The sequence below is a fragment of the Varanus komodoensis genome, unplaced genomic scaffold (genome assembly GCF_004798865.1).
Source record: "Varanus komodoensis strain SLA01 unplaced genomic scaffold, ASM479886v1 scaffold14_1, whole genome shotgun sequence".
Taxonomy (NCBI): Eukaryota; Metazoa; Chordata; class Lepidosauria; order Squamata; family Varanidae; genus Varanus; species Varanus komodoensis.
The window spans coordinates 5,056,951-5,073,311 of record NW_025335438.1 but is presented as its reverse complement, the minus strand read 5'-3'; the positions used below and the strand labels follow the sequence as shown (position 1 = coordinate 5,073,311).

Below are 16,361 nucleotides of genomic sequence, written 5' to 3'. Positions count from 1 at the left end.
AAGGATTACAAGGACATTACTAGTACTTAGTGAGCCTCTGAAGAGCATAGTTCCAATTTCTCATGTATGTTTTTTTTTTAAAGAAAAATGCTATAAAAATAGGATGGATTATTTAAATGGAATTAATTACTAATGACTGCTGTCAATTCCCACTCCATTTCTGAATAAATAAAATTAAATTGATATTCCCAATAAAAATGTGGGGATGGGAGGAAGATAAGGAGTTTTCAATTATTCTGAATTTTACCCAGCATTCCTTGTGAATCCCACGTATACTCATACCAAGTTCGAACACGATTCTGAACAATTTTTGGAATGGTATAAGTGTTCATGTATGACACTGTGTTATCCATGCAGGCACGATAGTAGTTCTGCCCTGCTGTTGCTGCTCCAATAACGTCCCTCATCTGCAAATGACAATCATTACCATCAAATGGGTGTTATTAATAGTCAGTTTAGATGACACCTCCTGCAATTATATGGCTTGCTTGTTCTGCTGATTTAATGGTGGAAAAGTAAGATATAAAATAAATAGAACACTGCTTCCCAGTAGCCAATTTGTCCATCTAGCCCAGGACTGTCTACCCTGTCTGGCACAGCTCTTTCATTTTATTTATTTTTACATTTATATCCCTCCCTTTTTCCCCTAGTGAGGAAGTCAGTTATTTCCTTCCTGTTGTACTCCTCTTCATCATTTTAATCTCACAACCAGTGTGATATGGTGGTTACAGTGTTGAACGGGGACATGAGAGATCTGGGCTCTAGTCGCCACTCAGCTATGAAGTCATTGGATGACTCTGGAACAGCCATGGACTCTCAGCCTAGCCTCCCTCACAGAGTTGTTGTGGTGGGAAGAAAATAGAGGGGTAGAAACCCTTGTAAGCCACTATGGATTCCTTGCAAGTGGAAGAAAGGTGGGGCGAGTGAGTGACCTTTGTGAGTGGCCCAAAGTCACCCTCTGAGATTCCTGGCCTGACTGAGGACTACAACCTAAGTCTGAGCCCAGTGCTGTAACCAGGATGCCTTATTGGCTTTCCTACTCATTTCCATATCTTCTTAAGTGGAAATACCAGGGGTTAAACATGGAGTCTTCTGCATGCATAGTATGTGCACCATTGATAAGCTGTGTTCCCACTCCAAGGAGAAAGAGAAGGCAGAAAGAACTGAGCAAAGTAGACTCGTACCTCATTGTGCAACACATTTACTTAGACTGGTAGCCTTGCTCCACCTCCTCATGTGGTCACCCATCCAGCTGCAGGCCCATACCTTTCCAGCTTAGCAAAAAGTGACTCCACAAGTAGCTCGATGTATAGCTATGCAGGCAGGCAATCTTGCTGGAAAGTCCCACTAATTTCAAAGACATTCCGGATTGCGGTGTCAGTATCAAATTGTTGCCACCACTCAGTGAGCCCTGCTAGGCCATCTGAAGGCATTGGCTTCCTATGTCAAAGTAAGGTTTGGAGATATATGATTCAGACTTGCACACTCACTTGTCCAACTGTGTGCTCTGCTTATTAAGGAAGTTCCTGATTCCAGTGACTTGTGGTTTTCCCTGATTTCTAATCCAGAGAATTCTAATTCAGAGAATTTGTTTAGTGAAAACGTCGTTCCCCCACTTCAGTATCCTGCATTTCTGGCCAAATGCTTCTATTACCCATAATTTTCCAAATGAAGCAATGCATATCTTTGGGGGTTGGGGGAGCAAGAAAGTGTTCAGGACAGAAAGGAAGAAGATACTCTTTTGAACACACAGCTCCCAACTCCTTCTCTAGGATTTCAGCTACATAGAAAGTATTCTCACCCGTGCATGTACACATGCAAAAAGACAATTTGACTGGATTCCTGTTTTTCACAAACCCCCTTCTGGGAGTCACCCCACAGAAGCAGCATGATTTTGAGAAAGGGGTGCTCCAACTGATGTGCCTTCATCTTCCCACTTTCAGAACACAGGACCAAATGACACACATTACATATATTACATAGTATCCAGTCAGCCTCTCTTTTTGCTATGCTTTTAGTGTAAATGTGTGTGATCCTAATTCACATTGTGACCACAGTGCACTGGGAGCGATGAATCCTTCCCCACATTTGCTCTTCAAATTCTCCCACCTGGTTGTTAAAAATGGAAGAAAAAAACCGTCCATTGACACCCACAGGCTCCCCTCCCCCTTTTATTAACCCCTCCACCCATGGGGAAGAGGAGGAGTAATCTTTTCCTCCCCCTGTGCCGTGGTCCTGTAGATTATCCCCAGGTTCTGAACTTTCACTTGCACATGCTCCTATAAGCTGTGTTACAAAAGAGCAAAGATGAGCAATCATTTTTTGGGAAAAATAATTACATACGTTTCCTCCTCTTTTCCATCTTACTTCCCCCACAATTTGTACTTGCAAGATTAAACTCCCTTTTATCCACAGAACTACTTTCTTTGCTACTTCCAAGGTTTTTCTAGATCTGCTGCTGCACTTTCTTGTTGCTGCAAGCTCTCACAACAGGGGAAAAACTCACAAGGGCAACGTTAAATGGGACATTATTTAATTTTGTAGTTCAGAACAGTACTTCTTTTTAATTAGCCTTTATTTTATGCAACGTAGGGCAGTATTCCAGCAAAACATCAAAAAATTAAAGTGAGCCCTTTGAGGCTGTACCCTCAAAGGAACTGAATTCAAATTTGCTGTTCATACCTCTCAAACTGTAGCATAATTTAAAACATGTACATTGTCAAAAATTATACAGAAAATTCATTTATTGGACAGATAACTTTCATATTGGAATCAATCATGAAATGTCTGTTCACATGCACACTTACAGCAGAAAAAGGAGAATATTTGTAGCTTTGAAATTAATATTGGTTAATAAGTTACATTTAAATGTTAATTGGTTGTGATATCAAAGACAGCTCTAGTCTTTTATCAGTTTTAATTTACTGCGTGGATTGAACAATCTTGTGGTCATATTTCTGCTGGGGATGAGGAGTTGGAATGTGCCTTCATTATCGCTGCAGAACATCTGCACTATCCAAACTACTGTCAGAAAGAAAATGTATGGCTGGGGAAAGAAAATGTATGGCTCCAGTTTTGGCCACATTACAGAGGCCCAGGGGGGTTTATTAAAAAACAAACAAACAACAGTCTGGCTCTTAATGTCTGTATGTGGCAGATCATCTGGAAACAGATCTTTCTGATGTCTTCTTTTGAGAATACTTTATAGAGCAATAATGTGAAGGTTGTGGAGCAACTGAGGATATTCCTTGCCAGAGGAATTGCCAGTTCCTAAATCTTGTTGGCTCGTACTGGCTAGGAGAGAGAATGGGGAGGAATGGATTCATTTTCCCCTCTGCCATGGACAGAGGTTTCCTAATTCTACCTACCATCCACTGATCACAATGAGCGAGAAATTAACAGACCCAGATTATTTGGCCAGTTCCGGGCAGTGTCAGGAACAGATGTCTCTGGCCTGCTTTCAGACCACCAATGCAGAGCAGTCACGGTGGTTTCCGCCACTGCAACAAGGGAGGCCTCCAGTAGCAGACTTCCCTTTCTGGTCATGCAAAAGGAGGTTAACATATTAGGGCCTTGCTATTTTGTGGGACCAAAGGGTTGTGGAGTTGGTATGTTTCCTTGCCATACTCCTCCAGTAATGTCCCAAGCCCCAGCTCATGCAGTGAAGCCAATAATGCAACATTTCTATGCCAGTACTATAATCTTTCTAGGGGAGAGTGCCAAGTGCAATTGCCAAGAATATGCTTTTCATGTAGAAGATCTCTCGTATCAGCTTGAAGTGTATTGAGTATGAGGGCTGGGAAAGGAAGGGTTTCCGTCTGGGATTTTGGGGAACATCACCTGTTAAATGGTACCAAGTTAGATGTCCCCCCCCCCCTTTCTACAAGGCAGAAACTGATATAAAATATACAAGGGTGCCTGAGTTAACCCTTACATTGCAAAGGGTAGGGATGGAGAGAATCTAAATGTAAAGAAAATAAAGAAATGCAACCATCTAGTTATTTTAAAATGGACATTCTAAGTCAGCTGCCACACATAGTTCCAGATCTTTATATCCTTTAAAGCAAGATATTGCAGAGTGGAGGTCTATGCTTTATTATATGTCTTTATGAAAAAAAATCTTAAATTCAAGGTTCAGTTTAAAAATAATGTATGTGTTTACCTGACCGATCAAGCTGGAGAACACAAAGACTCCTGAGAAAAAATTCAGGAGCTGAAAGATGATTTCAAACATGGTTACTGGTTCTGGAAGTCCACCGATAGTAATTAAAGTTCGAACTGCCCAGTAATAACATCTTAGATACCTGTAAATATAAAACAATTATTGATATCATAGATGTGTTTTGTTCATTTCAAGATTAGGAAAAGAGTCCTTTCTCTTGGAGAACACTTCTGGCCCTGGCTGATTTTCCTCCTGGAATACCTCCTAGACATCAGATGATGGAACCCTCAGTCCTTGATGTCATCAGACTCTTCTCTCTGCATGGAAAAAGGGACTGTACCATCTCTGTCCCCGGAGAAAGCAAAGCCTTTCCTGCTTTAATGCTGGAGAAAGGCTGTCCCAGCAGAGAGGAAAATGGATGTTCCCATGTGCAATTCCTGTCCCCGCCCCCACTCCCAGCTAATGTTGTGTTGAGGGCCAAAAGACTCGTGCATGCTTGACCTAGGGGTTTTAGTAGGCCAAATGATAAGATGACACAGGGCGAAGCTGCTGCTGCAATTGAACCAGCTCTGACCTCATTATGTATACATGCAGTGCCGGCTCTAGGTTTTGGAGGACTCTTAGGCAAAACACAACTGATGGGTCCAATCCCTCTGCGAGTCTGCCATCTCACTTCCATTCATCAGTTGTGCTTCATCCTCTGTTTCATCACAGCCAGCACTTGTTGACCTGGCAGGTTGAGAACCAGTGGGCAATTCAACTGTGGCATCTACTCACTACTCTTCCATCTTATCACCACTGTTCTCTGGGCTAATGTGAGGCAGGGGTGTAAGTACTTGGCAATACTGAAGAGGAACATCACCTTCAGGGGGCTGATCTCAGTAGGTTCTTGTTGTGTAAGCCATTGGCAGTTGCCCAATCATGCCTACCCTTGATACTAGTCCTAACTACATGACTGAAGCCTGAGACAGGCTTTCTTAATTCACAGAATAGTGTTCTTCTTCATCCTTTTTAACAAATTAGAAAATATGGCTTCCTAAAATAGGGTCTGTAGAAATCAGGAGCAGCAAACCATATATCAAGCTGGATAGCTGCAAAATTATTTTTGTACAAACAAAGCAAATACAGGATTTGTCATTTCCTGTTGTTTATGATGATGGAAGGTACGTTTGGCTTTTCAACAGTCATATCTTCACATTTCCTCCCTTAAAATATGGCAGATATAAAACTGTTCATGGACACATCAAGAGAGTTATTGATTATTCTGAGGGGAAATACTCTCTTTCTAAAAGGTTCATTTTATAGATAGCAGCAGGATGACTATGTGGCTCTCATTCTAAAAGTCAGGAAATGTCAGGTGCCATCTCTGGCACTTCAGCGACCTGTCTCTGGTAATGGCAGAAGTGTCCATGGAAGAATGCTAAGGCAGCATCTGTATATCTGCCATTTAGAGCGCTGAGTGGGCTGCTTCAGATCAACAGAACTTCTCAGCATAAACAACAAGGCGTTTCAACCCATGTGTGAAGGATTGCCAAGCTGCATTCAGGAGGCTACCACAATACCTTTAACATTCCAAAGTGGAAGAGACACAGCACCTCTTGTCTCCTGCACATTTCCTCCAACTACCTTTCCCTTGTTTGTTATAAAGACCCTTGAGTAGCATACCTGCATTTGAACCTGTGACACCCAGTGGGATCTTGCAGCCACATATGCAGAGCCTACCAGCTTCACTGGGGAATTGCAAGTGAGAAAACTGTGTCCAGTGGGGTGCAACGAGTAGCACCAATTGCAATTCACTAGCAGAAACTACACTAGTGCAAGGCTAGTAGTGTTAACTGACATGCTATTTTCTTGCCAGTGTATGGCCACAAACTCTGCAAGGTCGATTTTTTGCACTAATGGGGGTGATTACGTTCACTTAAACTTATAGTGTAAAGTGGGATATTGATCTAGGTACATATAAGGAAGCATACTGTTTTGGTTTAAGTGTCTATGCTCAGTAACTCCAAATAGGACAACATCATAAGTCAGTGTGATATATGTTTGCCACAATTTTTCTTCACAACATATCTATGGTTTGACAATCAGAAATACAGTACACATAATTTCTCCCATGGCTGCATTGCTACAACATCTGAGAAGGTTGCATGTTGGAGTGGATATCTGATGAAAACCACAAACTACACATGTGTGTGTTATAAGCCATATGCACACGTACAAGTTCCATTGAAACTGTTGAGATTTGCTTTACCTCAAAACATAGATTGCATAATAATGCCCCCCACCACACACACACACAATTTCCTTCCATGTTTTTCCTCTTGGCAAATGTAGAGCTATTGCTTGGCATCTCTTCTTCCGCTGCTTCAAAAAGCCATTTGCATCACACAGTGCCAGCTCCCATTGAGGATTTCACTTCTTACAGCATGTTGATAGATGCCCTTTATCATATGTAAGGGAATGGTGGAACCTGACCCTGAAAAGAACCTACTGGGAGTAAAATCTTTTGTTGCAATCTGCAGGTTGGATTGAGTGTCGCAATTGTACTCCTCTGACCCTTTCCAAGTGGCTGTTTTCTTATGCATGCAATATTTCTTTTGTGCATGCCCAATCAATAATTTTAATTTATGGTCCTTGTGCTTTCTAAATGTTTAATTAAGTTAGTGATTAGAGCTGACTCATAAACCCATAAAAACTCAAAGTTGTAAATGAATCACTCACTACACCTGCTTTCCACATAATTAGCATTGTTCGTTGCCACCAACTGGCAGCAATGTTGCTAACAGTTAGTAACGCAAGCATTTGTGAAGGTTTAGCTCTTGATCAAATCAAGGAGGGGACACAGAAAAGCACTTGCATGTTTCCTTGGCCATCATAAACCCATCTAGTGCTGCCAAGTCCTTCATAGGTTGAGGCCCAGTAATAAATGCATGCATTAACGTGTAAGATGAACAACAGATATCCAGTGGTTCGAATGACTCTGTAAAAGAACAAATAAAGAACAGTTTATGAAATTCCAGCCAGATATGCATTTCTGTGCTTACCTTCTTTTTGATTTTGATCAATCAATAGTGGAACAATACCTTGTGGCAACTTACAAATACAATAAGCATGGACAGCGGAAAAATCATCAGGTAATCTATCTTCCCCTTTGTCAAAAGTCAATAGAATAATTGCGGCATAATAAGTGGTGCCATTGCATTATCCCAGGAATTAGTGCCTTAGACATGAACATTTACTATTCACTTTGATTTTTCTATTCAGACTGTCTCTAACATCGAGCACAATTACGAACAGAGACTTACCTTCATCCTGCACATGAGACACCAGTGAGTTAGGGCCTGGCAATGTTCCCCTTTCATGCACAGAAGGTGAGGTTGCAGCAATGCTTTATCCAATGTGAGAGACCCAAAATGCTGAAGAGTATGATAATAGGGCACATGTAGCACATACCTGTAGATGTATGCTTTATCCATGATTGCCTCTAACCGGTCATTGAATTCAAAGAAAGTGAGATGCTGAATGTAAATGAAAAGTGAGGAACAATCAGATTTATATTCACTAAATATAGCACACATTTTGGACATAAACTGTCTGGTTTCTACAGAAATCTTTAAATTTTTGGCTTAGAAATGAGCAAATTGCTACGTAAACTGGCAACAGCCACCCACAACTACTTGACATTTCAAATATCACTTTTTCCAGGGACTGAATTATGGAGGAGATTGTTCTATTTAGCAGATCAGTGATCTTGATGAATTATGATGACAGTGATATTTTACTCAATAGACCAAACTTTCTTGCACATGAAAGTCAGTACATTTTTTTGTTTTTGCTTTGCTTGTGTATTATTTTCTGTGCTTCCATATTACTGGCTTTTTGAAATAGAAGTAACAGTCTAGATAATCAGTTGTTAAAATTTTGCCCTAAGAGGGCTTGTTTAGATCAGTAATTTCATATTGATTGTCGTGCCTGAAGCCCTGACAGAGACAGCACCTCACAAGGAGGTCTTGTGCTTAGGACCCTGTATCCAAAAGCCAGCCCCGCAACCTAGCTTGGGGGTGGCTGAGCAGATAGCTGCACCTCCCACTGACTCCCTGCCCATTGAGCAAACACCCGAGCCCACATCAAAGCAAGAGAGCCCCGAGGGAAAAGACACTACGAGTTCTACTCAGAAGGAGTCAGAGCAGGCTGTCCTTCCTCCTACTGACGCTGAACTTCCTGAACATGACACAGGAGATGCAGGGGGCGTAATAGTTTTCTCTAGCAACCAATTGTAGAATTCTAAGAAGATACGAACAAAGGCAGACCTTGTTATGTCAGAGGGAAGAAAGGTGTGACCAGGAGGGCTAGTCTCATGTGGGCCATTAGAGGATTAACATCTGCATTCCAAAGACTTCAACAGAAGAGCTTATCTGTAGAGCTGTAAATCTTGTAGATAAGTAGCAATAAAGGACTTTAGTTTTATTGCTTGTGAACATGTGGGTTGTTTACATTGATTTAGATAAACTGATGCAGGAGCCAAAAAAAGTGTTTTCAAAAATTGCATCAGTTAAAAAGAAGTAGTATTTGTCCTAAACAGTTTCATACATGCTCAATTATGTCGATGCTGTTCATAACTAATCTCTACCCGTAACAAATTTTACAGAACCCAAGAGAGTTCTACTGAGCCATGAATTTCATTTTGGGACTTTAGGCTAAATCACTCTCTCTCCTACCCCAAAGAGTTGCTGTGAGGATAAAATGTGAGGAAGACCCATGTATGGCACTTTGTGTTTCTTGGAGGAAAAGCAGAATATAAATTCAATTAATATATGTATTAATGACTCTAACAGGCTACAGTACAAATGGATTCTGTGAGCACATAGTTCCTAAAGTTAAAAAGTTCCATACAACAGGTGGGACTGTGTGCAGTAACCGGTGATACATCATTATCATCATTATTTTCTATGCCACATTTCTCTGGATGAAGACGTCTATGGGTGGCTAACCCAATAAAACCCACTGCAATACATTTAATCCACAGCATACAGGCTAAATATTTAACTTAGCACTGTGGGGAAGACTATGGCTGGGTTCATATGCCATGGCAAAGCAACCCTGCATGGTTTCCATGGTGACTGCATGTTTGCCTGAACTGCTCAGACAATTGTTTGGTTCCCATGGCAATGTGGTTTTGGCAGTCCCTTCTCTCACCATGCATATCAGCAATCACAGATCTGGACCACTGGACACAGGTAGGTGATGTTAAACCTCCCAGCCGAGCCTCTTCCTATCTTAAATTCTCTGTGTGCAGGAGGAAAAAGAGAGAGGGGGTGTGGGGAACTACAGTGGCATGAATGTGAGTTTTTCTCTTATTGTTTTAGCCCTTGTGCACGGAGTTGGGAAATTTAGGGGAGAGGAGTGGCTGGACAGGAAGAATGAAACCTCATCATTCAATATGTGCTGATCCTGAGCAAGATGGGGGCCTGAGACACAGAGGGAAGAAAAATTTGTGAAGGTCAGCTGCATGATATGTAATAATATATAATTGCTGTTTAGTCTTCAGAAGAGCTAGAGTAGATACACAGACTTTATTTTCAAACTATGACATCTGTGATATGCACCCTGAAGAGGTTTGCTGAACCGTGTCTATTTGGAAAAGGTAGAACTTTTAAGAATGCTTAGGGTGGTCTAGAGAGATGTGTGACTTTAAAGGTGGTCTAGAAATAACAAACAAACAAACATCAAATTCCTGTACTGCCCACTTGTCTGAGTGAGCCACAATAAGTATATACACAGATATTCTCTGTGTAGAGAGGGACTCAGACACAGTGTAAGAACTCTGAAAAAAGAGGGAGACCTTTCAGAGCTGTGGGGAGGCTATGGTGCTCAGTGACCCAGTTGGGAATTGACAGGCAAAGTAAGCAGATCCATTATGAAGTTTCCGGCATTCTTGCTATCTGTTCCTCAAGCAGCAGGAGCCACCCCGAGGATGGAGTGAGGACTGTTCCTGAATGGGAGAGAAGGAGGGGACATTTCCATTTGGATACATTTCTTTCCATGGCAGATGATTCCCCCACATCTCAAAAACAACACACTTCAGTTTATATTGTCTGTAACCTCTTAATCTTTAACAGAAGGACTGTGTTCTATAGTTTCATCTGAGCCTGCCGGAGAGGAAAAGAGGGAGGGAGAGACCTGCCAAGACACTGTCCAAGGACTGCATCAGAATGCAAATCATATCAACATACCTTCACCACCTTGTTTGCTCTGAATACTGCATTGAACCCAAATACAACATACAAGACATCAAACGGTATGATGGATAACACATCAAGCTGTTGAAGAAAAAAGTCAAGTTACAATGTTGCACTGATACTCTCAAGTTCTTAAAACTGCTTAGGTTCAGACTGCAGGACACTTGTTTGCATACATGTTTTGTCATTTTCTTTGAACTGCTTTTTGGATGCAAAGTATTTATGCAAAATGCAGTAAATAAACCAACTGTGACCATATGATAAGTAAAGAAGGCAGAACCAGGAATTATTTACTTTTAAAAGAAATTCTATTGTCCTGATTCATATTTTACTAAGGGCAGCTAATGATACTTGGAGACCTAGTACCTTCAGTTTATGATTCTTAATCTAGGACATTGTTAAGAAAATAATGTATTCAATAAATTATAAAGTGTTGATCTTCAGGTGATCTCAGCAGATGTCAGGAATCAGACATTTTGTCATTAGGTCACATCCAATATTTGTCTACTGTAAGTTGTACTAACACTGGATACAACCCAGTGTTTTAATACCACTTCTTGAGCTTAAGGTTAAACAAAATATTATTACTGAGGTCAATTTTTTCTGTCTCAGGGCAGGTATGATATATTAGATAGCCTGTAGGTTTTTTCAGTTGTATAACTCTTTGGTCCCATGCAAACAAAACTGACCTTGAAATATTATGAGTTCCAAATATCTACTTATCGATTACCAGGGGAAAAAAACAGAACAATCTATACTGGATATGATGCAGGACTAGAGATCATAGCTTGTCTGACCTCATATTCCTTCTCATCTCTAAACCTGACAATCCATTAGGACCATTTTCCACATTGCAGTTTCATTTTCAGCCTCTGGAGTAATTCCTTGTGATGAACCTAATAAGTTATGAAAGACTTGAAGATTTCCTGAGCTGCTCAGACACAGCACCTCAGTATCAGGCCTGCTGGGAAGTAGTCAACCAATCCAGCAAATATGGGTTGAAATGGAGGCTACAGTAAGGAAGTCAGGACACAGCATCCTGCTGTCTTAACAAGGACATATCCTAGGTCGACCCTGTCATTTAGCTAATGGGAAGGCTCTCTGAGTTGAAAGGTAGATGGCCAAGGTGCAAAATACATACCAGTAAAATCTGATGTGAACTTCTGGACTGATGCATTGGCCTATTTGCCAGGTTGAAAAATACAAATGACAACCATAAAGCAAACTGCTGCACGATAGCCCTGTCCAAATAGGTTTCTGCCTCACAAACATGCCTAACTTATACTTTTTTCACTTACCCGAAATTTTAATGTACTCCGGTAGAATTTCTTCATTTCTACTCTATCTGTCTAAAATTAGAAACAGAGAAACAAAGTCAATGGACTAAAAGCCTCAACCCAACAATATATTGATACCTATTTGATATGTCTTGTCACTGAGATAAAATCTCTTGCATACTGAACTAGCCTGGGATTACTACAGAATACGTGCACAAGTCAGAGGACACAACATGATTGGTACCATGTACAGAGCATCCTGCATCCCAAAGTAACTGTTCAGATAACTGCTGAAGGGCAAGGGTTTGGCAAAGCATTCTGGACCAAGGTCTCAAATAAATAAACATTCAAAAATTGTTTTGGGCATTTTTTCATACAGTGAGACAAAACTAAGGCCTAAGTGATGCTTCAGTCCAGCCAACCCAAGTTGTGACTAAGTCCCATGAAAAGCAATGGGTCGTAAGACAGCCATAGCAAACTTCAATTAGTTAGAAGGTTACAGCAAAAAAGTTCTTAATGCATAATCTGACTTTCTTGTGTGGAACTCAAAGCAGTGTATATATGAGTTATATGCAGTCTCTGAACCAAGCACCATCTAAGCCTTGTTTGAAAAAGATTGTTGTGTCATGCACTATACATGTAGATAAACAGGTCCTTGGAAGCTGGATGGATGCACTTTTATTAGCATAGACTGGCAACACTGTATCTATTAATAATTACATGATTGTCTTCAAATGACTCTATGGGAACTGACTCCTTCATGGATCACTGCCTTGTCGTGGCGAAGGGGCTTGCGAAGCTCAATGAAGCTATGAGCTATGCTGTGCAGGGCCACCCAAGCCGGACAGGTCATAGCAGAGAGCTCTGACAAAACGTGATCCACTGAAGAAGGAAATGGCAACCCACTCCAGTATCTTTGCCATGAAAACCCCATGGACAGTACCAAAAGGCAAAAAGATATGACACCGGAAGATAAACCCCTCAGGTCGGAAGGTGTCCAATATGCTACTGGGAAAGAGCAGAGGGCTAGCACTAGTAGCGCCAGAAAGAATGAAGCGACTGGGTCAAAGCCGAAAGGACACTCAGTTGCAGATGTATCTGGTGGTGAAAGGAGAGTCTGATGCTGTAAAGATCTATACTCCATAGGAACCTGGAATGTAAGATCCATGAATCAAGGCAAGCTGGATGTGGTCAAACAAAAGATGACAAGACTGAACATCGACATCTTAGGAAACAGTGAACTAAATTGGACAGGAATGGGTGAATTTAATTCAGATGACCATCAGGTATACTACTGTGGTCAAGAATCCCTCAGAAGAAATGGAGTAGCCTTCATAGTCAATAAAAGAGCAGGAAGAGCAGTACTGGGATACAATCTCCAAAATGACAGAATGATCTCAGTTCGAATCCAAGGCAAACCATTCCACATCACAATAGTCCAAGTCTATGCTCCAACCACTGGTGCTGAAGAGGCTGAAGTTGACCAGTTCTGTGAAGGTCTACAACACCTTCTAGAATTAGCACCCAAAAATGATGTTCTTATCATCATGGGGGATTGGAATGCTAAAGTAGGAAGCCAAAAGATAACCGGAATAACAGGCAAGTTTGGCCTTGGAGTACGAAATGAAGCAGGGCACAGGCTGGTAGAATTTTGCCAAGACAATACGATGGTCATAGCAAACACTCTTTTCCAACAACCCAAGAGACAACTCAACACATGGACATCACCAGATGGTCAACACAGAAATCAGATTGACTATGTGCTCTGCAGCCAAAGATGGAGAAGCTCTATACACTCAGTAAAAACTAGACCAGGAGCTGACTGTGGCTCAGATCATGAGCTTCTCATTGCAAAATTTAGGCTTAAATTGAAGAAAGTAGGGAAAAGCACTAGGCCACTCAGGTATGACCTAAATCACATTCATGATGAGTATACAGTAGAGGTGACAAATAGATTTAAGGAATTAGATCTGATAGACAGAGTGCCTGAAGAACCTTCTGAAGATGGAGGTTTGCAATATTGTACCAGAGGTAGCAACTAAAACCATCCCAAAGAAAAAGAAATGCAAGAAAGCAAAATGGCTGTCTGAGGAAGCTTTACAAATAGCTGAGGAAAGAAGGGAAGCGAAAGGCAAGGGAGAAAAGGAAAGATACACCCAATTGAATGCAGAATTCCAAAGAATAGCTAGAAGAGATAAGAATGCCTTCTTAAATGAACAGTGCGAAGAAATAGAAGAAAACAATAGAATAGGGAGGACCAGAGATCTCTTCAAGAAAACTGGAGTTATGAAGGGAACGTTTCATGCAAAGATGGGCATGATAAAGGACCAAAATGGCAGGGACCTAACAGAGGCAGAAGAGATTAAGAAGAGATGGCAAGATTACACAGAGGAACTATACAAGAAAGAGCTTAACATTCCTGATAAGCACGATGGGGTGGTCACTGACCTCGAGTCAGACATCCTGGAATGTGAAGTCAAATGGGCCTTAGGAAGTCTGAGCAACAACAAAGCTAGTGGAGGTGACAGTATTCCAGCTGAGCTATTCAAAAACTTAAAAGACGATGCAGTAAAAGTGCTACGCTCAATAAGCCAGCAAATTTGGAAAACTCAACAGTGGCCACAGGATTGGAAAAGGTCAGTTTACATTCCAATCCCAAAGAAGGGCAATGCCAAAGAATGTACAAACTACCGCACCATTGCACTCATTTCACATGCTAGCAAAGTGATGCTCAAAATCCTACAAGCTAGGCTCCAGCAGTATGTGGACTGAGAACTATCAGAAGTACAGGCAGGATTTCGAAGAGGGAGAGGAACTAGAGATCAAATTGCCAACATACGCTGGATCATGGAGAAAGCTAAGAGTTCCAGAAAAACATCTACTTCTGCTTCATCGAGTATGCCAAAGCCTTTGATTGTGTGGATCACAACAAATTGTGGCAAGTTCTTAAAGAGATGGGAGTACCAGACCATCTTATTTGTCTCTTGAGAAACCTATATGTGGGTCAAGAAGCAACAGTTAGAACTGGGCACAGAACCACTGATTGGTTCAAAATTGAGAAAGGAGTTCAGCAAGACTGTATACTGTCACCCTGCCTATTTAACTTATATGCAGAGCACATCATGAGAAAGGTGGGGCTAGATGAATCACCAGTTGGAATTAAGATTGCTGGGAGAAATATCAACAACCTCAGATATGCAGATGATACCATTCTCATGGCAGAAAGTGAAGAGGAACTAAAGAGTCTCTTGATGTGGATGAAGGAGGAGAGTGCAAAAGTTGGCTTGAAACTCAACATTAAGAAAACTAAGATTATGGCATCCAGTCCTCTCACTTCCTGGCAAATAGATGGGGAAGAAATAGAGGTAGTGACAGGTTTTATTTTCCTGGGCTCCAAGATTAACGCAGATGGGGACTGCAGCCAAGAAATTAAAAGACGCTTGCTCCTGGGGAGGAAAGCCATGGCAAATCTAGATAGCATACTAAAAAGCAGAGACATCACCCTGCCAACAAAACTGTGTATAGTCAAGGCTATGGTTTTCCCAGTTGCAATGTATGGCTCTGAAAGTTGGACCATAAGGAAGGCTGAGCTCCGAAGAATTGAGGCCTTTGAATTGTGGTGCTGGCGGAGACTCTTGCGAGTCCCTTGGACAGCAAGCCGATCAAACCGGTCAGTCCTAGAGGAGATCAACCCTGACTGCTCTTTAGAAGGCCAGATCCTGAAGATGAAACTCAAATACTTTGGCCACCTAATGAGAAGGAAGGACTCCCTGGAGAAGAGCCTAATGCTGGGAACAATAGATGGCAAAAGAAGGAGGGGACGGCAGAGAATGAGGTGGCTGGATGGGGTCACTGAAGCAATTGGTGTGAGCTTATGTGGACTCCAGGGGATGGTGGAGGACAGGAAGGCCTGGAGGAATGTTGTCCATGGGGTCGTGATGGTTTGGATGCGACTTTGCGACTAACAACAAATGGGAACTGATGCTTTCCTCTTACCAAAGGAGGTTCAACAGAGGTCTAAAAATAAATTTATGTTTATATCTTTACCATTTGGCAGCACCCAATGTCTTACTGCAGGGTTCCCAATTCATTTACAGAGAATGGTATGCATGGTTGGAGCTGCCCTCTTTGCTCAAATTGAGCAGGAATCCACCTATGGGTAGGTTGCCTTGGTCTGCACATCAACAACTCACATGTCCACATCAATTTACTAGATCAGGGTTTACATTGTGCATTCACTTTAGAATCATCCCTTTTAATTTGTTTCTTTGAAATCTTCAGGTGGTACTTACTACCATGGTGAGAGTCAAATGTGGATTGTGAAGCTTTTTTAAACTCATTTTTAAACCTCAAATGCTACCATTTTCCCCTGCCACTGAGAAGTGGTTTTCCTTCAATGCCATTAATAATATAATGTTCACTCCAAGCACTACTATTATTCTCCTGATTGGCTAGGAAGTTCTCAGGGATATGAGAACCCTACCTATACACAGTGTGCTTGCAGGCAGCTCCTGCTATATATCACAGAACTGTTTGTTCTCCTCCTCCTGAAGCTCAACTCTGGAGAAGAAAGGTGAATTATGTTCAGAATGCCCAGGATTGGCTGACAGGTTGCATAATGAGTTGCTTGAGACTTTTCCTTCCTTCCTTCCTTCCTTCCTTCCTTCCTTCCTTCCTTCCTTC

General features: G+C 41.5%; 1 protein-coding gene across 1 annotated transcript in view; it reads right to left on the bottom strand.

The window, feature by feature from the left end:
* The window catches only part of CNGB3 (cyclic nucleotide gated channel subunit beta 3), a 69,547-nt gene that overhangs the window by 13,804 nt on the left and 39,382 nt on the right, over nt 1–16,361 (bottom strand). Inside the window, exons 7-12 of the mRNA XM_044424329.1 lie at nt 11,700–11,750; nt 10,396–10,482; nt 7,616–7,680; nt 7,020–7,142; nt 4,163–4,304; nt 248–407 (exon numbers count right to left, since the gene is read on the bottom strand). Of these exons, the coding sequence (XP_044280264.1) occupies nt 248–407; nt 4,163–4,304; nt 7,020–7,142; nt 7,616–7,680; nt 10,396–10,482; nt 11,700–11,750 (628 nt within the window). The remainder of the gene's footprint in view (nt 1–247; nt 408–4,162; nt 4,305–7,019; nt 7,143–7,615; nt 7,681–10,395; nt 10,483–11,699; nt 11,751–16,361) is intronic.